The following is a 23,449-nucleotide window of genomic DNA, read 5'->3' as shown; positions in this document are numbered from 1 at the left end:
GAGCAATTTTACGGAGGAGATGGTCTTAGTAGAAATTTGTACTGGTGCTGAATTGCAAAGAGCTATTTAATATATTTACAGATAACTTGTGGGGTGTATGTGTTTAAAAAAAGAAACAACATCCAGCATTGGGGAGTCTCTGTCAGATGGTCAGTTTAGGGGAGGGTTGCAGGGGTCTTAAAGCTTCTCCGAGTGCCCTGTGCCAGAGCACACATTGCCTTCTATAATGCCTGGCCGCTCTCCTCTGCTTGTCCTGGAGACATATGGCAGAGAACTGCCACGCTGCTGTCAGCGCTCAGCCTCTCCCCTCCTGCCAGTGGGAATTAACCAGCAGGTCACAGGGGCACTCATTATGGGACAAATGTTCTGATTACAGAGTAACCTTTGCGGAGTAACCTGGTAGCTATTTCCCAACTGCTGCCAAATGGTGAGGAAAGGGCAGCAGCTTAAAGCTGTCCAGCAGGTTTCTTCACATGGTGCCTGAGCTCTGAAAATTCACCTACAGAAGCAGCAGGACCCTTAGCACTGTGTATTCAGTACATGCAGGTATCTTAAAACTGATAAGGTCCTAAACGAGATGAGAAATGGAATGGCAATAAAGGATGACAAAAAAGGACTTGCATTAGTCCTAAATGGGAGGGAAGTGTAAGGACTTTGTTCAAGTCTCCTTCAAAGAAAGTGAAGGTGAAAGGTGAGATTATGATCAAGGTAGATTTGAGTTCAGCTGTAGGAAAAATAAAAATCAAAAATAAGTTGTCGCATTTCCCCCAGTGTTGCTTCTGCAGCAAAACTAAAGCTCTCGGCCAGTCTTTGCTGCCCCACCTTTTTTTTTTTTTTGCTTTTGAGTAACTGAAAAGTTCTGAAGTAATAGAATAATAGAATCACTAAGGTTGGAAAAGGTTAGTAAGATCATCAAGTCCAACCATCAACCCATCCCCACCATGACCGAATTGATGTAGAAGTCAAAACATCTTCTTGTGTTGACTGTGTCGCAGAGTGAAATTGCTCTCCTTGACAGCTACTTCAAGTGCTTTCCTGGTTCACAAAATTATATTTCAAGGCAAACTTGTATTTAGAGAGATGGCATTTTGATTTCTTGGTATTGTAATATATGAAAATATACGAGTCTGAAATATCAAGTTAGAACACATGGCCCTGATGAAGCAAAGCTGTAGTGAAGGCTGACAGAGCACAGAGACGGCTACTTCGTACCACTTATTGCTGGTGAATGCCTTTGTGTCGTATCATATCACAGAACTATAGAATGGTTGTGATGGAACGGACCTTAAAGCCCGCTCAGTCCCAACCCCCAGCTGTGGGCTGGTTGCCCCCCACCAGGTCGGGCTGCCCAGTGCCCCATCAAACATGGCCTTGAGTGCTTCCAGGGATGGGGCATCCACTGTTACTCTGGGCAGCCCGTGCCTCAGCACTAATTGAAAGGCAGAGCCTTGGTGAATGTGTTTATGGCAGAGGCAAAGGGCTGGGGCTCACAGGACAGTCATGGCAGAGCCTGAGAAACAAAGTTTTGGTGGTTGGCAGTGTGCTTGGAAAAGAAAAATACATTCAGAGTGAAAAGCCGATTATTTATTTAGAGGTCTTTATTTAAGCATTTCAGTACAGCCTTATCTGTCCCACTGTAGATTTGAGTCACAAATTTGAAGACAAACAAATGTTTAAAAAGAAAAAAAAAAAAAACTTCAGTAAAATGAAGTAGTAGATTAATTATGGTCACTGATTACACCAAAAATAAACATTAAACATCAGGAATTATAGACTGTCCTAAGGCAAAGTATGCAGTGAATGTACACAATTGCACTTCAGTCTGTAAAAGTTATGACACACTCCGCTGCCCAAGCACTTAACATGCTGGGCAAAGGGGAATCCCCATTAGTACCTCTGCATTAAGAGCAGGAGAACAGCAGCTTCAGAACTAGGAAACTGCAGGGGAGTGCTCTGCCATATGCTCAGCTTATTGGGTAAGTGACCAATGGACCTAGAACTTCCTACGTGATTCTATTCCACAGAAATTAATATTAAACCAGAGTAACTGGTATCTGTTTTGTGCTACTGCTTTAGCTAGAAATTCTGTGCCTTTGAAAACAGCACATTGTGTGTTGAGACAGAAATGCTGATCCAGTATCTGATTCCTCCATCAGCAGAAATCTTGCAGTGAGCCCCAGATCTTCAGAATTTTCTCCAAATTGGTAAAAAAAAGTGGTAATATTGCCAATTTCTCACTCCGCCCTTATTCTCAACCACAAACTCTGCTCCACAATTCTTCACCAACCCCGAGCTTTTCAAACCAAAAAGGATTGACTAGTCAGAGGATGCTGTATTAAAGCTGTTCCAGCCCCTTCCTCCTGCAGCACCTCTACCATGAGAAACAGCACTGGTCCAGGAGGAGTGTCCAGGTAAGGAAATACTTTTGATAAGCTGTTTCCATTTGCCTTGGCATGGCTTTACTCCTTCGACTTCATACTTCACACAGGGAATGCTGGTGCCATACACCTGCACTCATGGCTCACTCTGCCAGTGTCAGTGCCAAAACAGCCCCATGACTGAAATGCAATTCCTGTGACTTGTCCTAATGCTTCTTCATTAAGAAGTATCAAATGATGGAAAAACCAATCACACAGGAAAGTGCAGGTTTTTCCTGGTGACTTGGAGAAAAACAAGGCTTGGTACAGATAAATCTAAAGGGAGATTACTACATATGCAAGAAAAGGCGAGGCTGTTGTTTGGGAAGAGAAAGATTTTGGTAACAGAGGGTCTGCACCAAACGATGTTTCTGATGTACTCAAAGTCTGGCAGTGCACAGCATGAAGGCAGAAATTCATACAAACCAGTGAAAGCGACACTTAGCAATAGAAAGAGGAATGGGCAGACTAATGGGCCACTTGGCAAAGCAATCTGCCTTCATTAGTAGCTTGTTTACTTCAGAAACAGATGCAGAAAACTGTAGGGAACAGCCAGGGAATAAGAAATGTGTCTTTGTAATCTCCTGTCTTATTGCTTTTTAGAAAAACCAGCTCGTATCTGTTAGATGAATGTGCTAATTTATTTGTGACATTTATTAGTAGCCATACAAAGTTTTCACTTTGTAGGTTTTCACCTACTGGTAAGCTTCCACCAGAACACATTGAAGTTGGTTCTGCAGGCAGACTGCTCTCATGCCTATCTCTTTCTTCCCATCCCATTTCAGTCTATAGTCCAGTGTCAGTAGATGCATGCCCCTTTGCTGCAGCACATAATTCTGAAATGAGCCCTGCTTTGAGCAGTAGGCTGGATGGATGACATCACCATGTCCTTTCCAACCACAGCTTTTCTGTGATTGTTTAAAAGCAGTAATAGGAACTGCCAACATATCTTTACCTAACTGCCTTCTATTTTGCAAAGCTTTGTCTTATCCCTTCCTTTCTAAAATATATGTGCATCTATAGGTGGATCCTTCCTCTGAGAGGACAGTCAGTCTGCTGGAGGAAATAGAAGCACTCAACCACTTCCATTCTCTATGAAATTAGGATACCATAGCATCATAGAATGGCTCAGATTGGAAAGGGACCTCAAGGATTACCAAGTTCTAACCTCCCTGTCACAGGCAGGGTTACCACGTGTGAGATCAAGTTGCCCAGGGCTCCATCCAACTTGGCCTTGAACTGGATAGGGATAACACAAAAAATATGCTCCCAAACTCCCTCAAGTATAAAGATGACTTCTTTTTACATACTGATCAGTGCTCAGAAGATACTCCATCAGCCCAGGCCATTCCTCAGAGCACCTGCAGGTGCTATTCATTACCACCCTGCATTTGATACCACGTATTCAGGTTGGCGAGTACCCAGCACAGCTCAAAAAAATCAACGTATACTTGTTATAAACACCTCAGGGGAGGCCTGATATCTTGCCTGGCTAGCTGGATGGATGGCCAAACAGGAATGAGCAGCATTTGGCACCAAGCAGTGTTGATGAGACATGTCCAAATCCTGGCTCTGCTGCTCATGTTTGTCTGACACTTGAAACCAAAGCTGACTGTAGCCCTTCTTTGGCCCAGAATAAGGCTGTGGTGTGGTTAACCCTTAGCTAGGACCACTTGCTATTTCAGCAGGAGTCAGCTGTGCAGTGCAAACAGGTCATAATGGCATTGCTGGAACAGCTCACTGAGTCTCTGTCAGGTGCTGCCTCTCTGCAAGTGCTCAGGAGAGGATGCGTTCTGCTGCTTTTGCTACAAACAGGTTGTGCAGGGTGCAAATTGCAGGTTATCAATTAAAAGTGCCTTTTGCCTCCAGTAAGCAAGGCAGAGACCAAGACTGAAAACTTTGATCTCAAGTGAAGATAGAATTGGGGAAATCTGGAGAAGAAAGAAGGTATTATAACTGTAAACCAGTGATGGATGTGCTCATTAAACGTGCCTGCCTGGGCAACAGCGCCAAACACAATAGAGACTTACAAATAGTGAGTCACAACCTCTTTATACTCATAAACTGAATATGCACATTATGTGCACCATATAAATACACCAAGTGATGGGACACAACCAAGGTACTGTCTATACTTAGAGCATTAATGCTGTCAGTACAGTGCTGTGACCTGCAGGGTGCTCCCAAGCCTGCAGCCAGAAGAACACATGGAAATGACTGTGCTGTAACCATGGGCCTGGAAGGGGCTAGAAAAAGATGTAGATGACACACTGGAAAATGAGAATCGGACCAGGCATCGCATTTTGTTCTTGTCAGTTGGCTTTTTTCTTCTTTTTAAATAATTGTGCTGTTGGAAACATGGAACAAAATCTACATGGGAAAAGCCTGACTTTTCTCTGCCCATATTTACTCACAATGGGGCAATTTGGAGGCTACAGGAGATGCACGACTGATTTTGAGTGAGGGAGAACTGGGGCCGAAAGAGGTATGTGGAAAGTTGGACCTGCTGTTGATGTGTCACCAGCAGTTTGTATCACAGCAACACCGAGCTGGCTCAGGGCTCTGGCCTTTTGTGCCCCATTGGACACAGACTCCCACCAGAAAGAGAAATGAAATCTTTAAAGCTGCTATTGGTGACCAACTATTTGATGCCTGGTGGAAACAACACCCAAAACTTAACAAAAATTGCCATATGTTATTAAAATATTCTCTTCTTTCTCTAGCTTTCTGGCTTTGGGCATTTTACAGCTGTCTTTATGCCAGCAGGAGACTGTAGCTAGCTGAAAAAAAAGGCAGAGGGCAGGAAAATCCTTGCATATGAAGAAATAAACTCTACTGTTTCATACATCCAAAGAATCTTGAACTGAAAGCTCTTTGAAACAGTTTCCTTTTCTTAGGAAAAAAAACCCAAACAAACAAATACTCAAATTGATTATGGTCTCTGAAATTATAAAGTGGGCTGCTTTTTTTTCCTCCTCCTACGTGCTCTTTTCAGGCACCATTATGCTGAAGGAAGCATGGTGCCAGAGGCTGCATGGTCCACTGCGACTGTAGGGGCTTTGGGCCCAATGGGTTCCCATCTGTTCAACAGCACGTGGCTCCTGCTTGCTCTGTCTCTTTGGAGCTGAAGCATCACAGGTAATACCAGAGAGAGCCTAAAGCCCAGCAAAGTGCTCTATTGGGATGCCATTCAGCTACATGGAATGCCCCTGGCACCAGAACATAACCACAGGCTAATTACTTCTGATATTTCCTCCTTGTATTTCACCCGTTTCTCGTGAAACATGGGGGAGCTGTGGATGGCTACATGACAGAGGAAAACAACAGACTCCCTTTTTGTCTTTCTAAGAACACTGCGTTTGTTCCCCTGTGTATTAACGTACAAAGAAGATGGCGCATGGCTCAGTCTTGGACTTTCACAGCTGCCAGGTAACTGAGTACTAGGTAACAAGAGTTGGGATGAAACTGATGTGTCATAACTCAAGCCCAGAGACTTGTCTGTGCGAATGAAATGATGTGCAGAACTGCTGGGCCTAGAAACCCAATGCTGATCTGAATAAATAAACACAGTAAAATGTGATCAGCTGTAAGCAGCAATTACGCACCAAAGGAGCAGTTGCATCTTCCATAACTGGCAACAGAAAAGATGGACAAGACACTGAGTCAACCTATGAACAGATGGATGTGTTCTCTTATAGCACGTTGTATCCATGTTATTGCAGGAAAAGATAGCTGTGTCAGGTCTTCACGCCCATCTCCCACTGGAGGCAAAGCTGCGGCTGAAGGAAAAGTTGATGTCGCCATTTTTATACTTCCCCCACGCTCCAAATGGCACTATGACAACCGTGCTGTTATCTTCAGTGCCATACTGTATTGCCTGAAGGAAGAAACAATTTGTCAGCGTCAGTCTTGCTCAGAAAGAGAAATAGCTCTCTGACTCCACATGGGACAGCATGCTCTGAGACTTCATTGCTTCTTCCCAGCTCCAACACTGCAGGCTCTTGCACACCTCAGAGCTTTCCATGGATATACCACTGTCCAAAACCTCCAATATGAAACTGGTGGTTTCTGTCTACACTGATTACATACTCAGCAGGTCTGCGGACCAAGAACTAAGCCCATTAATTGAAATGATGTCCCTGTGTCCTTGCAAGGATCTGGCACTTTGATGCTTCAAGTAACCCTAGCATTACCTGCTCAGTAACAACGTGGGCAGCTTCAGTGGGATCGTGGCACTGGTTGATGAAGTCGCAGATCTCTTGACTGTTCACCATGAAGTTAATACCATCTGTAGTAAGGACTAGGAAGCCGTCATCTGCATGGTGCAACTGCAATAAAGGTATGAAGTATGCACAACAGTGAAGAGAGTGCTGCCAGGTAAAACTGCTGCCTTGATTTCGTTTTTTTTACCCTTTGTTGCAAAGTATTTTTCTCTGGGAGTGCTGCCTGTTCTCTTGCTTTTTGTATGAGCACTATCCTCATCCATTAGGGGAAAATGTCAAAACATGTGAGTTGAGAGGAGGTACTTTTTTTTTCTCTTTATGAAAACATGAATGCAGTTGTGCTGAATACGTTATGGGTGGTTGATCTGTTTCCTGGACAATTGCAAAGCTATGGTAAGATGCATGCAACTGCCCTTTCCTTCCCCCTTCCTCTCAAATATGTAACCCGCCACAAATTCTGCTATCCTTGGTGACCCAGCTCTTCCAAATCCCACCTAGTTCTCAGTGATTGCTTTGTACCAATATTAACATTGAAAGTAGGTTATACTGTGATAACAGGGATTCAGAAGTTAACCTTCTTGACTTTCCTGTCAGGACTTGATTCTCTCCTATCTTATTAGTGTCAATCTGAGATAACTTACGTAGAGCTGGTTGTGGGTTATTTCACCACAAGTGAAAACCAAAGCTTGGTCGTGTGGTTTCACCTGAGCAAACTGTGTGGGTACCACCACCTGCTTCAGATAGCTTTGTTGCCCCCTTAATCCAATTGCCGTCCCTGTAAACCAGGCTTTCTTTTACCTGAACCTTTTTTGTTTCTGGCTGGGCTATCACACCACTGTTTTTAAGATCCAAATCTCCTATGCTCCGCGTCATTGCAAGTCTACCATTCACATGAGGTTGTCCCAAACTGTTCCAGGTAACAAAGCCACCACACTTCCTAATCCTGTCCGGAGGCACAAGAGAGAAAGCGAAGATGAGTTACAGATTCAGACCATTCCCCCCGTCTGTAGCTGCAGTTTCTACCACTATCTGCTGATGTGAGACGGAGTACCATGGACCTGAGCTGAGAGGCTATGTTTGAAGGGTTCCACAGAAGGGATAGGATTTAGAGGGCAGAGTGCTGCCCTGGGAACTACAGCACATTTCTTCACATCTTGGATATCTCTTGGAACTCTTGGATGAGTCTTTGAACCATGTGGTTACAGCTCAATACCCAGTCCTAGCTCTGCTGGTTTTACTGCAATGACAGTTTATGTTCATGTAGGCCTTTATAAATCCCCAGTTCTTGAAATGGAAATAAATGACTTAACTGGGGTTGTGCCACTTTTTCCAGCTTGGACTGTTATGTTCAGCTCTAGCCTTTTTCCCAGGACCAACCTGGCAGCAGGATAGCCTGACAGAGGCTGTTCCCCAAAAAGCCACAATATGAGCCAACAGGTACCTTTCCTTCTCCTCCTTCCTTTCTGGTGTATGGTCAATGGTGAGTTTCATGGCCTTTCCTTTTCGACACAGCAGGGCACGGCTGTCACCCACGCTTGCCACTACCAGCTCAATACCATCCCGCAGCAGGGCCACCGTTGCAGTGGTCCCAGAGTTCATCAGAGTTGCTACAAATGTCATATCAGAGAGAGAGGTTTTATCACTGCCTCAAAGCACAGGACCATTTACAACAGAGCAACAGTGTCGACTGGTTAAGACAAAGACAACTTGTGCTCTACATTACTAGTAAGTAATTGTTTTTAAGTTTAAACTAAAGCTATAGATAAGGATAAAAAAAAAAAAAAAGCAAACAAACATGCATACAGGACTTGGGATGGGGAGACAGAGAGGGAAAAAAGTGGAGAGTGTCAGCGTTTCTGTGTAACAGCATGGCTCCATGCAAGAGGGCGGGTGGAGTTAAAGCAGGATGAGACACAGTGGCTTCTTTTCAGGTTGTAGCAAATAGCTTTTCAGTCCCACTAGTTCCTCTGAAGGTACAGGTTCTTGTCTTTATCCCTATGCACAGTGAGCTCATTGATAGCCCACCAGAATGCTGATGGTTCTCCCCTCATGTGAGGCAGTGAAGTGGGTGGCTGAGTAATTGCAATTGGAGCTGCATGTAGTTCAGCAGAAGAAAACCTCCAGATCACTTCTTGGCTGCAGTCTGTGGAGTTCTCCTGTTGCTGTTGTTATTAATAATCTCCCTCTCATTCCCATTGGCTTGTCAAGAGACAAAGGGCTCTGCCCGCAAGTGCTGCCCTTTTTGAGAAGGGGACTCTGCTCTCTTACAGCCCTGCAGATTTGTTGGAGGTTGCAGCACTAAGGCAAAGCTGGATTCCGCCTTGCCTTGCATTGCAATGCAAAATGAGTGCAAGTCACCTGGCAGCTGTGCTTGCTTCTGGGGGATCTGCCCTTGTATGCTGGTGGGATCATTTGACATTTGCTGCCTAGAGGGCAAGCTGAAGCCCTAGCTGCTGGCTTCCTCCTCTTGCAGGGCACGGGAATGGTCTAAGCTGTCTGTTTTATGGACCTGGTTGCAGTGACTACTGCAAGCAAACTTGCTTAGGGGAAATAAAACCCGTGCTTAAAAAGAGGAAAAACGAGTCTGTCTGCCTGTTTCAGAGAAGTTGTGCAGATTTATCCGCAGTGAAAGAAATGCCAGAAGAACTGCCTAGCCCTCATTTTTTGCTTGCTTACTGTTTAAAAGGAAGAACCCACTTTTGTAGGTAGCATCTCCTCCTGCAAAACATGCTGCACTGGTTAGGGAGAGCAATCTCTCTGCTGGAAAGCACTAGCTCCTGCTAACTTGAGCTTTTATAGCAAAAAGCCAAGTTGGGAACAAGTCTTGCCCAGAACTCACAGCCCATGCAAGTGCCTCTGAAAGGCCTTCTGGAGGCTTCTTGCACACTGAGGTGTTCCAGTAACAGGTTTTAAAAGGTAGCTTCCAGACAGAGGTTTGGGTCTTAGCAATGAGAATCCCTAGCTATATTGCTATTTTCACATGAGTAACAATTGAAGATCTTCCCACCACCACTTCTGCAGAGCTCTGCACTACACATGCTCCTGCCTTTGGCTCTGTGGCACTGACCTGGGATGGTGGAAGGAACTGGGGTGGGCAGCACAACGCCCTGCTGGGTGCATGGAGCCTTGCTGTCAGATGAAAGCAGTGCGTTGATGAAACAAAAAAAAAATACCTCACAAAGCCATCTAAACTAAGCTTGTGTTATTATTAAAACAGGTATTATTACTGCTGCGGTGACTTGGTTAACTGACTTAACCAACAAGTCCACAGTGAATGTTCACCATGGTGACACAGGATGCACCTTGGTCTATGTTACAGCTGTGATACAGACTACAAGATTCAAAACCACATAGATGCCAGTAGTCTGTTGAGCATTCAGGTAAGCACTGACATCTTGTTTCTACTTTAAAGCAAGGACTATGCAAGTACAGGCTCGTTTTAAAATATTTTATAAAATAAGATAATAACAGGTAGTGGTGTGATTAGAAATTTTAGTAAATTCAGTAAAATACCTGTTTTAGCCAACAGCTAAAAGAAGTAAAATGAACTTAAAACTGCCTTTTTCACTTTGCAGAAAATATATTTTACTTAAACATTAAAATTAATGCCACTAGTTTCCCATCTCATCACTTGTTTTGGAACTATGCTGACAAACACATCAGGTTTCAGAATAGGTTGATCTGAGGTCTGTAATTCATGACTGAGCACAAACATTTGGTCATTCAGGCGAGTGTACATCTTCACAGTGCCAAATCAGAAAGCCAACAGGCCTGCTATCAGGAAGCAGAGGATGGTATTGAAGACCCATCAAAGATGCAACAAAGAGCTGTGGTAATGGCTGTACCAACTTCTGTCTTATAAATGTTTGCTTCTTAAATTGCACTCTGAGGAAAACAAATGCCGCTCACGCTTTCTTCTCTGAAACTGAATCACCATTCACATAGGGGTGAAAGAACGTGGATCTGGTCAGACTGAAGGGATGATGTGACTTCTCTCACAGTTCCAAAACACAGCAGTGACGATGGGATAACATTTCTAATGCTTTACTATGACTGCTGCTAGGATATTTAATAACACAAAAATATATTGCATCAGCACATGTACTCATTTTTAAAATTAAAAGAGTTTATCTTGTTTACCTAACAATATCACTATAAAACTAAGATCTTTCAATAGGTTCTTAACACTCACTGGACACTTTTTACTGCAAGTCATCTCAACTAATGTGACAAAGAGGATGTGGGAACCTTCCAGTAGTCCAGGCTAGGAACCGCCGGACTCCTTCACCTGGGACAAAATTAAGCAGATCTCTCTTTCCACTGAAGCCCAGCATATAGCGTCCAGGGCCTCCAGTTCTAGAGCTGCTGACCAGGTACAGTGTCTGCCACAAATAACACGTACACAGAGGCAAATAGGAAATTGACCCAGGGACTTTGTTCAAACAAAATAAACCTGCAACACTGGAGATGAAAGGACAAGGGCTGCAAAACAGGGCACGTAGTCATTTTGGGTTTGCCCACAGTGTCTTCTACAGAGGAAGGGCCTGGATGAGCTGTGTAATGTTCCATTTGGCCATAGTAGAGACTGCATCTTTGGCCACAGATTTGTTTTGCGGGGCTGATGGCGAGTGTCCAGTTAAAAAGTCATCCAAATAAATGTACTGATGCCAGATATGACTGTCTCATATGACAGTGGTCACCTTACAGAAAATGTTCAAAACATAATGTGGCCCATTTTCCCAAGGTAGTTTGTATATGTAAATACATATATATAAATGAAATAAAAATTGAGAGTTCATACCTGTGCCAACTAAAATGAGGCCATTTTAATGAAGACACTGAATGACCCCTTCTGATCCATGGGCAAACATGCGATAACACCCCCATCATACCGTAATTAGTATTGTCTAACTTGATTTGGTAATAATTGAGACCTTTGGATAAAAAAGTGGTCTTTGTGACATTGATGGCATTGTGAAATACGTAAGTAACCATTTCTGCAGCTCTCCCTTTTCCTCAGTGTTGCAGGTTAACATATTCAAAGAAAAAGTAATCACATGTTCAAACAGTAACTTAAAAAAAATCTGAATACTACTTTGTAAATATAATTATTTTAAAAATACTTCTGTTGTTTGCTCAGCACATTAAATTTCCAGGAGGTCCCTTCAATTGTAGACACATCAGGTAACACCTGGCTATGTTTTAACAAGATGGCTATTCCAGAAGTGAGTGGTCAATGTGATTAGAGCTAGATGCACTGAACATGGAGGCTGATGGAAACACTGCCTGCCTGTTATTTTCCCTCAGTGGTGGATGGTGCCTGCGGTGAACAGAAGCAGCAGCATTTACACTTCAAGACCACCCTAGGCCAGGGCAGGGTTTGTTTTCCATTTCTCCAGAGCAATGTCCTGTTTTCCTCGAGCATGATAAGTTGTTTAGATCCATCCTTACTCAAGAAAGCTATTCAGCTTTTACATTTAGCTTTTTACTGCTGGTCCAATGTAACAGAAAACTGTCCATCTCTGTTAGCGTTTGTTCCCTGGATAATAATGTATTTGTTGATTGGGAACTTCCTTTACTGTGTCCTGTATGTTAATTTGGCAGTGATTCGACAGTGACTGGGTACATCTGAATGTGTGGAAGTGAATGAAAATGAGTTTCTGAAGAGATATCGAACACCATGCTTCAAGACTCAGGCATGTCTCTGACCTCTTAATGATTAGAAATTATTTCTGTGGCAGATGGCTTCAGAAAGAAAGTTTCTTATGCCTTTGTGTGAAACTGTCAGAGGGGATACAGGAACAACCTGCAGGTCAATACAGCAGTCCAACAGCACTAGTGAACGCACACACCGAGCATGCAGCAGTACTGAAACACATGCATAGACCTTTATTTTTACTGAGAACTCAAACGAGGAATTATTCTACTTGTTTTTCAAATCTAATTTCAAATATTTTTCAATTATAAATCTTCAGTGTCCTGGAAGACAAAGCTATGTTCTCCAACAATTCATGTTCTAGTCCTGTTAAATTTTTGCCATATGTTTTTTTTTTTCCCTCTAAATATCATCATAGGCATTGTGTTAGCCAAAATTTCATGGATTTTTGTTACAGTGATTTCCTGTAGTCATGTCCTGGCAATTATGTTTCTTCAAACACCCAGGCATTCATTTTCAAAGCTGGTTGTGTGTCAGTAAAGATCTGGACACCCTGACCATCCACCCTGTCTTTTAAAGAATACAGAGAAAGGAGCCCTGGCAGGGCTGTCTGTGGGAATAAAACTAAGTAAGTTATTTTTCTGCACTTCATCAGCTGCGGCAGGGATTCAAAAGGAGGTTGGCCTTGAGCATCCAGTGTATGACAGATAACCTGTGTTACACCACTGACCACCATCTCTGAGAAACTTTGACCATCACATCTAGAATAGCCACAATTATTCAGAATTTTTGCTGGCAAACTGAATCAATTTGGAATTAGTCTTCTAACAAGGATACATGCAAAACATTGAATTTTACATAACTTTCAAAAGAGCAGCAATGACAAAAATATCCACACCAAACAGTCAATCAAGCATTTAATTTTTAATTTTTTTTTTAATCAGCAGATACGCAAAAAGCTTGTTTGTTCAGAAAACTGCACTTGTCTGCACACCCTGTTACTCCACTCTTTGCCTTTTAGCTTTATTTTCAGCTGGGCAACCAGACAAGAGCACTGGGCACTTTTAGATCCCACTGGCTCCTGTGGGAAGAATATGCAGGCATTCAGCCTCCCTAAGAAACACTGAGTACTTTGTAGGACATGGCCCCTGTAGATGTTCAATGATTGCTTTTCCCTTCCATTTTGTTTGTCCTCACGCTTTTTTAATGCAGAAGGCTTGTTCAGTATCTTGATGTTACATAAATTTGCTGGCATTTGCATTACGTTTCAGTGAGCAGCCCCGATTAGTCAGTTAAATGGTATGATAAAATCCTACAAGGAATTCCAAAATGCCCAGCTTGCTGTACAGCTTGTTTGTTAAATATTTTTCTTGTTCAGTTCATTATGTCTCAAGTACAGAATGCTATAATCAGAAACCACATTCAGAGTAACAGAACAGTATACCCAGTATGGTTCCCAAACATCCTTCTCAAGGAAATGCTCTTAAACTTGAACATGAGCAAAATAAAGAGCTGTCTTAACAACAAATGGACTGGGCAGGGTGCAAATAAAACAAATCACAGAAAATAAGAGGTTGTGATCTAGGGAAGCACATAAGCCTTCAGGTGTTTGTTGGTTTGTTGTTTTTTTTTTTTAAATCTGGGCTTACAAGGAGACTCTTGGATTCAAAGCTCATCTGCTCTAGTGATATCCCTATCATTAGCTCAGTTAAAACTGACTTCACAGGTCAAAAATGACTTTGGATTTTTTACCCCATTATTATTCTTTTTAAACAATAGGACTGGTTTTCCATACCTAGAAATAAAATAGGTTATAATGGAAAAATGAGCTTTACAGATTAAATTCCTCCTTTTTAAGGGCTGTGTTTCAGAACTTGAGTCATTGTCTTTTCTGATATGTTAGCTCTTACCACGTAAGAGGAAAGCTGTACATCCCTCACAGTGCTGCAACAGTCAGGCAACTTGTCCAGCCAGGAAGTACTTGAGCCTAGGTAGGTTTGGTTAGCACTTTAAGAGCAGGAAACCACTCCATTACTAGACTGTTTTCACTGATTGTTTAAAGGAAGTGGAAGTAGCCCCAAGGACACAGTGTGACTTCATTCCCTAAACGTCCTGTTGCATTGCCAGTATCTGTAGCAGCACTGGGACAGGTTGTTTGGGTTTGGTTTTCTTTGTATTTATTTAAACACTAGGTGAACTAACTCCTCTATCTCCTTCCCAAATTACACCCTATAAGCTCCAGCTACTGTGACTGGAATTTCAGATGTGCATAGTCTCTCTCTATATATACACAAGAATTTGGTGAACAGCCAGGACTAAGGAAATCTAAAGGGGCTGGTGCCAGCTTTACCACAGCGAATCTTGTTTTCCTCTTGGCTGTTGTTTCCCCTTTCATGCTCAGCTGCTCTGGAGATTCTCTCTGTGCAGAAGTGGTACCGTTTGTATTACTTCTGGCTTATATTCCTCCTCAGCTGCAGCAGCCAAGTAAGAAAGGGGAACTTTGGACAGTGTTCCTTTCCACTCAAAGGAATAGCAACTTTTCAGAAAGAAAAGTTGGTTGGACTAGATGATCTTGTAGGTCATTTCCAACCTTGTGATTCTATGATTCTATGATTCTGTGAAAACAAAACGAAACAAAAAACAACCCAAAGAAGACAGTGTTTCTCACACAGGAAGATTCTGTTCCTTGCCAATTTAAATCGCTCCTTGCTAACTTGACAAACACCTTTCTTGACAGAATGATGTTAAGATAAATTCAGTGTGGATTATGCTGAAGCCCAGATTAATAACTCCACCAGTAAATTTGACCTAGACTTTTTAACAGCTTTTTTGTTTTTAGGGAAGTAAAGCACAATTGTTTAGTTTGTGGTAAGTGATTAGAGCAAAAACCTATATTAAGTAAAACAGTTTTCAGGCTGTTTTCGGAGTCTTAGTACAAAAATACTGAGAAATAACCAATCCCTTTTTCCCCACACACATAAGGGTAGAATATTTTTTTACCTACCATCAGCAGACAGCTGAGCATGCCTTTCGTATGCTTTGTTTATTTCTAGAAAAGCATCGTTCAAAACTTTTTCTAAGTTCTCCTCCTGAACAGCAAATTCCCTGGGTACAAATAATGAAAAAAAAATTAGACTTCTTACCAAGAAGTGTTCACATTAATCAATCTCTTTCATAGACTTATTTCCTCCCTGCATGCATTGAATAATGCTAGATTACAGTAAAAAGGTAATACTGCTTTATTAATGACTTCCACTGAAAGCTTAACACTCCGATTTTGTGAACAGATAAAGTGCCTCTTCTAACACTCAGGCAAGTACCGGAGAGCTAGGAAGGAGTGTCAACAAACTCCCAAATCTGTGATCACATAACCCCCATCTGATAACAGGCAATTCACATGCTCTGTATTCCCTTCTCTCTCCTGCAATCACATTTTCTTTTCTTGTCTTTCCAGGCTTGCTCCCCAGGCAGGGAACATACAGAGAAGTACATCACGCCACATCTGTTGTAATGGGAATTACTCCTTTGCTGTGTTCCTGCTGACCCTGTTGGAATAGATGGCTATACAACCTGGGACGATTAGCAGCAACATATGGTGCACAGATTCCCTTTTGGTTGTAAGGAGGGAGACTCGACAGTAAGTCATTAACCGCGCGTTCACTTGACACACACTTACTTGATATATCTTTCCATGTTCTTAGCGCAGAAGTCTGCTGCTGCCGCCCCGCCATGTCCATCGTATACTGCAAAGTACAGGACATCCTCAGTCAGCTGAGCGTAATCAAAGCGGTCTTCATTTTCCTTCCGCTTCCCAATATGACTGGCACAGCCCACTTTGCTCAGGCTGACTTTTGGAATCGGCTTTCCATACTTTATGCTAGGTGGGAGGAGAATAGGTTCATCAATGCGATTGTCCCAGATGCCAAAGGTGTCCCACGTGGCGGGCCGCCCGCTCCCGTCCGAATCAAAGCGGGATGCCCGGCGTTCGGAGGTGGAAATGTAGCACTCGACTGTCAGACGCTTGTCGTCTTGCAAGAGGCGGGATGTCAGCAGGGCTCTCCTTCGTACTTGAGAACCTCCGTTTCTTACCAAATGGATTAAAGCAGCTGTTGACATAACTTGTCTTCGCAAAGATTCGTAGGGATAAAAGAGATGCAGCAGCTGGAATGTCTTCAAGAACAAAGAGAAAACTGATCAAGAATCAGCACAGGAAGGGGGACTATCAGTTACATCATTCAGGAAACAATTTCACAGTGGGAGCCCGCTAATCGTGCATAGCACAGCACTGCCTAGAAGAGGCTACAGAGCCTCTGCATGACTCATCGAGAAACAATCCTGCACAGACCAGCCCACAGTTACAGTTCTGATGAGGACTGCTGCAGATAAATTGAGGCAAGGCAGCTCCACTGGCCACCTCCATCGTGATACCCCTATTTTCAGAGGTTGCAAAGGAGCTAATGAGAGTAAAAATGACTTTGTTCTATCTCATCAAAACTAGGAAAATGTTGAAATATGAGGTAAGGTCGTTGAATGAGTTTATCATGCATACAGCTCAAGCAATTGCTATAGCATATGTGCTGTGAATCGTGGAGAGTGTGAAAAAATGTACTTGCTTTGATTTTAAAGAGCTGAATTCCTGCACAGGAGACATGATATTCAGTTCTGTCCCATTTCATCAGAACCTGAATAAGACTTATCAAAGCAGAACTGGAAAGGAATTTTTTTTTTTTTAATATATATATTATTATATATATATATATTTTTAATATATATATATATATTTTTTAATATATATATATATTTTTTTTTTTTTTTTTTTTTTTTAAGGCAAAGAGCAACCATTAAGTCTATCTGTAGATATGCACAATTGCTCACTTTAACTTCACAAAACACTGTCCATGCAGCTTTTAGTTATTCTGCCTGGTGTTCTTCACTACCCAACCCTGAAATCCTTGAGCTATCCCTGGAAGCAAGATCTTCCATTGACTTTTCAGATGCCTCTTCCAGCTTGGATGTATTAAACACACAAGTTGGCTCAGCACAGATACATTTCACTGACACTGATCCAACTAGCAAGCTGAAAAATGTAGAGCAATTTGCTTAGTTATTTGCAGAGTAACAGCCTAAATGATGAAACTTGAAAGAGCTGGGGTGCATTTGGTAGTAAGCCCATGTTGTTGCACCAGGCAGATTTGACCTAGACCTTCAGATCGCTGTAACTAACCATGCTAAGAGTTAAGTGAGGGATTGCTCTTGTTATTGCTAAATGTTTGCTTGTACTGGAGAATTGCCAAGAGCAAAACTGTAAGTGAAAAGTATTCAATACCATAATAAAGAGATTAAGAATACATAAGATGGCAGAAGGCAGATGGTCTGACATAATCCAGCAGCAAAGAGTGAGCAATATGCATACCCTAGAGATACATAATTCTGGACTGGAGTGCCTTGCCATTGTGTTTTCCGGATTCAAATCATAATTGCATCTGCATTTTGAAATATGGCTTTACACTCATTTCTTTAAATCACAGACAAAAACTGGGCGCTTGCAAAAACATTCATAAAGGTAACTTGGTGAGCATTTGTTTAATTAGAAAGTGGCTGTGATGTGAACATTCTGTAGGCATACAGTAAGCTTGCACAGCTCAAAGCACGTTGTTTTGGATGCTCTTGGTTTATCTTTAATGTAGTATCTTAGGTGAGGAAATATTTGTTTATTTAGCATTTACAGACGAACAGTCAACTCAATCAATGCCAAACACACTGGGAATCAATATTGTTGCACTGGATGAATTTGGCCTAGACACCATGTGAATGAACTGGCACATTTCCACTATGAGTGATTTTCCATTTTACTCCTGGACGTCTGCAACATCTCACCCTTATTGCACTATACTCGCAGGTAGTTAATAGCTGATTTTCTTCCTTGAGATTTTTTTTTTTTGTTTCCTGTTGCCCTTGACTGGCAGCAACAGCACGTTCATTTCCTCCTGCCAAGCACAGCTCAACAAAACTGAAAGCCTGCCAATTCGCAAAACCTGCACTTCTGTCAGCTCGAGAGATGAGGAAGAAACACTAGCTATATTTAGAGCTCCCAGAATCCGTAGTGTGAATCAGAAGATACATCCAGAGCTAATTAACGGGTTTGTTTCCATCAGATATACCTCCTAAAAGCCCTTTTCCACCTTACTGGTGGTCGTGGTGGGGATGGGCTGATAACTGGACTAGATGGTCTTAACGGTCTTTTCCATCCATAATGATTCTATGACTCTTGAACCCCAACGGTGTTTGGGCTCTTCAGCTGTCTCTGCAAGGAGGAACATGAAACCACGCTGTGGCTGCAGTGATGTAAATAGTTGTGCTTTCGGCTGGGGACAGCTTGTCCAAACCGATACGCTTGCAGACACTGAGAAAGGCCAATGTGGGAAAAAAACAGGCTGTGCGTGCTGCAGCCAAAAGGAGCCGGCTGCAGGGGGAAACCTGCTGCGGGGGGAAACCTGCTGCGAGGGGCTCCGTCTGATCCTGTCAGCCTCCGAGTATTTAACCTAAAGGAATGGTTTGTATACATAGACGAGGAAACGCAGCGCTTAGCGTTAATGATTAAGCCGTAAACCAAGCTGTAGGGTGACCCTCTTTTCAGCGAGGCTGCCTTATGGGAGATGGAAACGTTCCATACCGAGAGGAGAAAAGAGCAGAAGCCCACCCATGCCCCGGAGGACGCGCGGCTGCCGCCCCGCAGCGCACAAGGCACGCTGAGCATCCAGCACAGCGCTATGGCCGCAGGACGATACCACGCCCGCCCGCCGCACCCGTTAGGGCTGCGGCCAGCGGTAGGGAAGGAGAAACGACGACCGAACCCGACTCCCTCCTCCCGCTGCGCCGAGGAGAGGCCTTACCTTCTCCTCTGTGTTCTCCTGCCGTACCCGGGAAACCGGAGGCGAGCGGCGGAACCTCCCCAGAACCCTCCGGCCGCTACTCCCGCCCGCCACGCCTCTCCTCTCCGCGGGGCCGCCGGGCCAATGCGGCGCTGGGGGCCGTCCCGGCGCGGCCCGGCCCTTCGCGGGCCCCAATGGCGGCGGAGATGGCAGCCGAGCCCCCCCCGCCGCCCTCACCCCGCCCTGAGGGGAGCGGCCCGGGTGCGGGGCGGGAGGAGGGCGACTGTGGGATGCCGCGGTGCCGTTCCCGCTGGCTTCTGCTCGTGGTTGACGCGGGTATCGGATCCTGGCACTCCGAGAAGCACGGAACGTCGGGTGTTTTCCATTTCCATCCGACAGACTCGCAGTGGAGCCAGTATTTAGACAAAACCTGCCTAGCTTTGGCTGTCGGGTTCTTGAACAACCAGCCTTCAGCACATTCAGGGGCCTTCTTAATCTTTCAGTTAATATTTATTCATAGAATCATAGAATCAAAGGATAGTTGGGCAGAAGAGCCCTTAAAGCCAGCCAGCCCCAACCCCCGCTGTGGGCTGCTTGCCCCCGCCAGGTCAGCCTGCCCAGCGCCCCATCTTCTGCTCATCCAGAAACTTTAAATGGCTTTGATTATTCAAGTAGTTTATTTGGAAACAGAAGTGGATTTTTGCTGTGTTTTGTTCTCTCAGTGAAGGATCTTAGATATAGAACAAAGTGAGCTAGGACAGAACGTTCCTAGTGGCTCACACTGTGCTGCTAGCACTCTCCATTTACAGCACGTGAGTGACGCAATCTGAATTTGCCCTTGAACTTGAATTGTGAAGCATTGCACATTACAAGTTGCAATACTTGAAAACATTCACTGCTGTGCTGCGCGTGGCTCAGCTGTGCAGCGCCAGGCATGCGAGTGGAAATAATGCTCTGGTTGATCACCGTGCCCTGCGGTCCCAAAGACAGGAGTGAGGAGCAGGCAGGCTGTTGCCAGGCCTTCTTGCTGACACACCTCTTGTTCCTGGCAGAGCATAGGAGCCCTGATGGGCGGAGGAGCTGGCACCACTCACTGCTGGCTGTGTGCTCTCCGCAGCTGTGAGGAACAGGGTTTCCCCTTTCTTGTGCACCCACACGCTTCAGCCCAAAGGGTGGGGAAATGACTGTGGCTTTTTAGAATAATCAAGTGCAGTTCTTATTCCTCTCTTGTTCTTTTCTATGTTACTTTGGGTACCACCTCCTACAGAATGTTAAGGATCAGCAGGAATATAGAACACGAACAGTGCTATCGCTGGAAAGTCATTTGTAGACTCATAAACGTAAAGAAGCACCACTTCAGCACTCCTCCAAAGCTTTACAACTATTTACTTATTCCAGTTTGGATTGCTTTTCCTGTTTGCTATGGGCACCTGGGATTTAAGACTCAGCAATAACCTGTCCTTTGCTCTGCCCTGGCTCACCAGATGCCTGGCTTTCTGCATGAGGTGCACAATGCCAGGTCCTATCAATAGATGACTAAACAAAATGAAATCAGGGTGTTGCTTTGAGAGTCTGGCAGCTTCTCTGTGCCTGATCTAAAACTGAGTAGCTATTCAATAAAGAAGGAATGCTAGAGCCCATGTCTCCCAGACTCTGTGCTGTTGATCTGAAATGGCTCATGTGTTGAATTTCAGAGCTGGGCTGCAGTGGTCTTGTGGGGCTTTGAAAACAAAGCAGTGAAGTGAGGCAGTCTGTGGCAAGCATCCAAGGACTAATCTAATCTAAGGACTTTAGAGCATTCTGATAGTGTATGTCCATAGGTGAGCCTGCTATCAGGATTGGTAGGAGCAGCTTCTTGCTAGCCCATACTTTACTTTTTGTAAATCTCAAGATAAAGAATTAACTAGCATCTGCATGGAATAAGAGTGTGCTTTTGGACAGTAGTTACTGTTTGCCCTCACTATTCATGCTTTTAAGCAGACCTGTGCAGATACCAGTATGTTACCTGGTCATTATTGTGCCTACTAGCAAATTTTATTTCCTGTTTCAAACTAGAAACAAACTGTTTCATCTTTGCTTAGTTGTTGTTAATACAAACAAAGCCTGCTGTTATGGGAAGGCTACTGCTTCATCTTAAGAGCAAATAGGAAGAAAGGATATAACAGGCATGGAGCATTATAAACCCATGCCTCTCGTCTGAGAGAAAACCTGAGACCGTATTCAAGTTAGAATATGTCCTTAATAAATAAATAAATACACAATTTAAAAAAATTACTGAATTCAAATGCAAAATTGAAAAAAAAAACATGTCAACCCATCATAGATGAGACTTGGTCTACAGGAAGATGGAACACTTTTGTGCACTGGATGAAAGCTTCAGCAATGTGTAATCTTTGTTTTTTTTTTTTAGAAAGTTTTTTTTTAGAATTAGAAAGTGTTTCTGTGTGATCTTTGCCGACTGTGCCATTAACATTCTGTACGAGCCCACTGAAGTGACTTAGAATCTGGGGTGCAGAGTTGTTGCTGTGATTCTGCCTTTGTAGCCCATGTGCTGCTAATATCTTCTGCTATTTGTGATTGTTTTAAAACTCAGATCAATTAGTGTGTTAACTAAGTGCTAATTCCTGGGGACAGTGTGAATGGTAGGGATGAGAAGCTGGGTGCATAAAGAGGAACAGTGCTGAGAACAATCAGGACTGAGTCTGCCAATGAGATACAGGTAATTTAAGGAGGACTGCTCTTCTTTTTATTGAAGATGTGTGTTTTGCCAGTTCAGTTGCAATGATAAATTCTTTTTCTAAGTTATCAGACATATGCTGTATAACTTATATTTCCTTTGGTAAGGCAGTGCAGACTTGTGGCTGAGTCCTTGCTATACTTCTTAGTCATGGCTTTATCTCTATTTTTTGTCTGTGAAGTGGGGGCTGATGGGAGCAGCCATAAAGTTGATCTTGTCTTAATGGGAAAAATAAAGAAAAAGTCTGAAAAAAACACCATCAGAAGATACCCTGTCTGGTAACAGGGGAGCCTGGCTTAGCAATCAGAAGAATCCTTGAGATGTGCAACTGGTATCTTTGAAATGCAGCAGGATACCTAAAAATTCCAGGTAGTGATGTCCTATGAAACCTGTAATACAGAAAGGACTTGCTTTCTACCCAGAATGAGACCTCTCTCTGAGGCCTCCTTGTGCACAGAATTTTTATATATTTCCAAAACAAGACAGGACCCGTGTTGGGAATGCATGGTTGACTCCCAGCTTAGTGACACAGGTCACCTTTGGAATTAGTTTGTCTGTTGTTGATTGGCCCCACTCTTGGGACTGGCTTGGTGAATGCTATACCACTATTCCCTTGGCATACAGGCAGGTACATATCTAGGTAGTCATATTTGTTGCTTTACTAATGGTAATTTTCAATATAATATAGAAAGCTTTATGCACTGTTACTGTGTAAATACATTTGCCTTCTAGGAGTATCTTGTAGTAACTTGTTATAGGCTGTGTGTTTAACTGTAAGTGTGCTTGCTTTACTTATAGTAATTTGTAGTAATCTGTAACAAAAGAATTCAAGAATAAGAGCTCCACATCATTATGTATTACAGACTGCTGTTAGCTCACTATGCAGCCTTATGGAAACATGAAGGAGTTTTCCTTGCTGCTGTTTTTCAAGAACAGAATAAATGCCTCTGAGGTATTATGGTATATAATTAACGAATATCAAGATGTTATAATTACAAAATAAGAGAGTTTGGCAAATCAGCTAATGATAACAAAAAGAGAATAGATAGAAAGCTTACCCCTATCCTGGGCTCACTTACAAAACACCAGCAGAGCAGATCTCCAGAAGAGATCCTTCCCCACTGGTAGCCAGCTCTTAAATAGGTCTAGGAGGGGTGCAGCCTCTGGCAGCACAGGTGAATTGCCTTCACCTGTGCTCCTGTGGCTGACTCATTGCTCGCCTCAAGTGATCAATCAGAGGTTCAGGCCATGACTCAGCAGTTCCCATACATATGGTAGTTGTAGTACCAAGTAAGAATGCTTGCTCGTAGGCAAATAAACACCCCAAATTGTACTGAAGCTAGATATACTTGCTAATGGCTAGGATAGCTTCTACAGAAATGTTTTGTCATTTTCAGAAATGAACATTCAACCTCAGGTCCAAATTCCCTACTGGTGCAAGCACAGCTCTGCTGAAATCATCAGAACTCCACCCCCTTATCTCAGCAGTAAATTAATCCTGTTTCTGCCTTTTCACTTAATTTCTTCAGCACAAGCAAACTAAA

The 23,449-nt window shown here is 43.3% G+C and overlaps 1 protein-coding gene and 1 long non-coding RNA gene across 3 annotated transcripts; one reads left to right on the top strand and one right to left on the bottom strand.

The window, feature by feature from the left end:
- Positions 1-1,583: 1,583 nt before the first annotated feature.
- PPM1K (protein phosphatase, Mg2+/Mn2+ dependent 1K) lies at positions 1,584-22,998 on the bottom strand. Of its 2 annotated transcripts, none has more exons than XM_042811755.1 (7): positions 22,964-22,998; positions 15,973-16,466; positions 15,301-15,401; positions 8,082-8,247; positions 7,439-7,583; positions 6,611-6,745; positions 1,584-6,294 (listed from the first exon to the last, which is right to left on the bottom strand). In XM_042811755.1, the coding sequence occupies exons 2-7, from the start codon at positions 16,410-16,412 to the stop codon at positions 6,163-6,165; spliced, it is 1,119 nt and encodes a 372-aa protein (XP_042667689.1). In that variant the 5' UTR covers positions 16,413-16,466; positions 22,964-22,998; the 3' UTR covers positions 1,584-6,162. The 2 variants fall into 2 exon arrangements, with proteins under 2 accessions (XP_042667689.1, XP_042667688.1); XM_042811754.1 differs by lacking the exon at positions 22,964-22,998 and adding an exon at positions 19,190-19,296.
- Positions 8,119-16,949, top strand: LOC122156720. The gene is made up of 4 exons (XR_006167614.1): positions 8,119-8,365; positions 9,858-10,020; positions 10,818-11,013; positions 15,751-16,949. It is a non-coding gene; the product is annotated as an uncharacterized LOC122156720 (long non-coding RNA).
- Positions 22,999-23,449: the final 451 nt, after the last annotated feature.

Source organism: Centrocercus urophasianus, unplaced genomic scaffold (genome assembly GCF_019232065.1).
Source record: "Centrocercus urophasianus isolate 14NV4802_14NV808 unplaced genomic scaffold, USGS_Curo_1.0 seq_13, whole genome shotgun sequence".
Classification (NCBI taxonomy): domain Eukaryota; kingdom Metazoa; phylum Chordata; class Aves; order Galliformes; family Phasianidae; genus Centrocercus; species Centrocercus urophasianus.
This window is presented reverse-complemented; position numbering and strand designations above follow the sequence as displayed.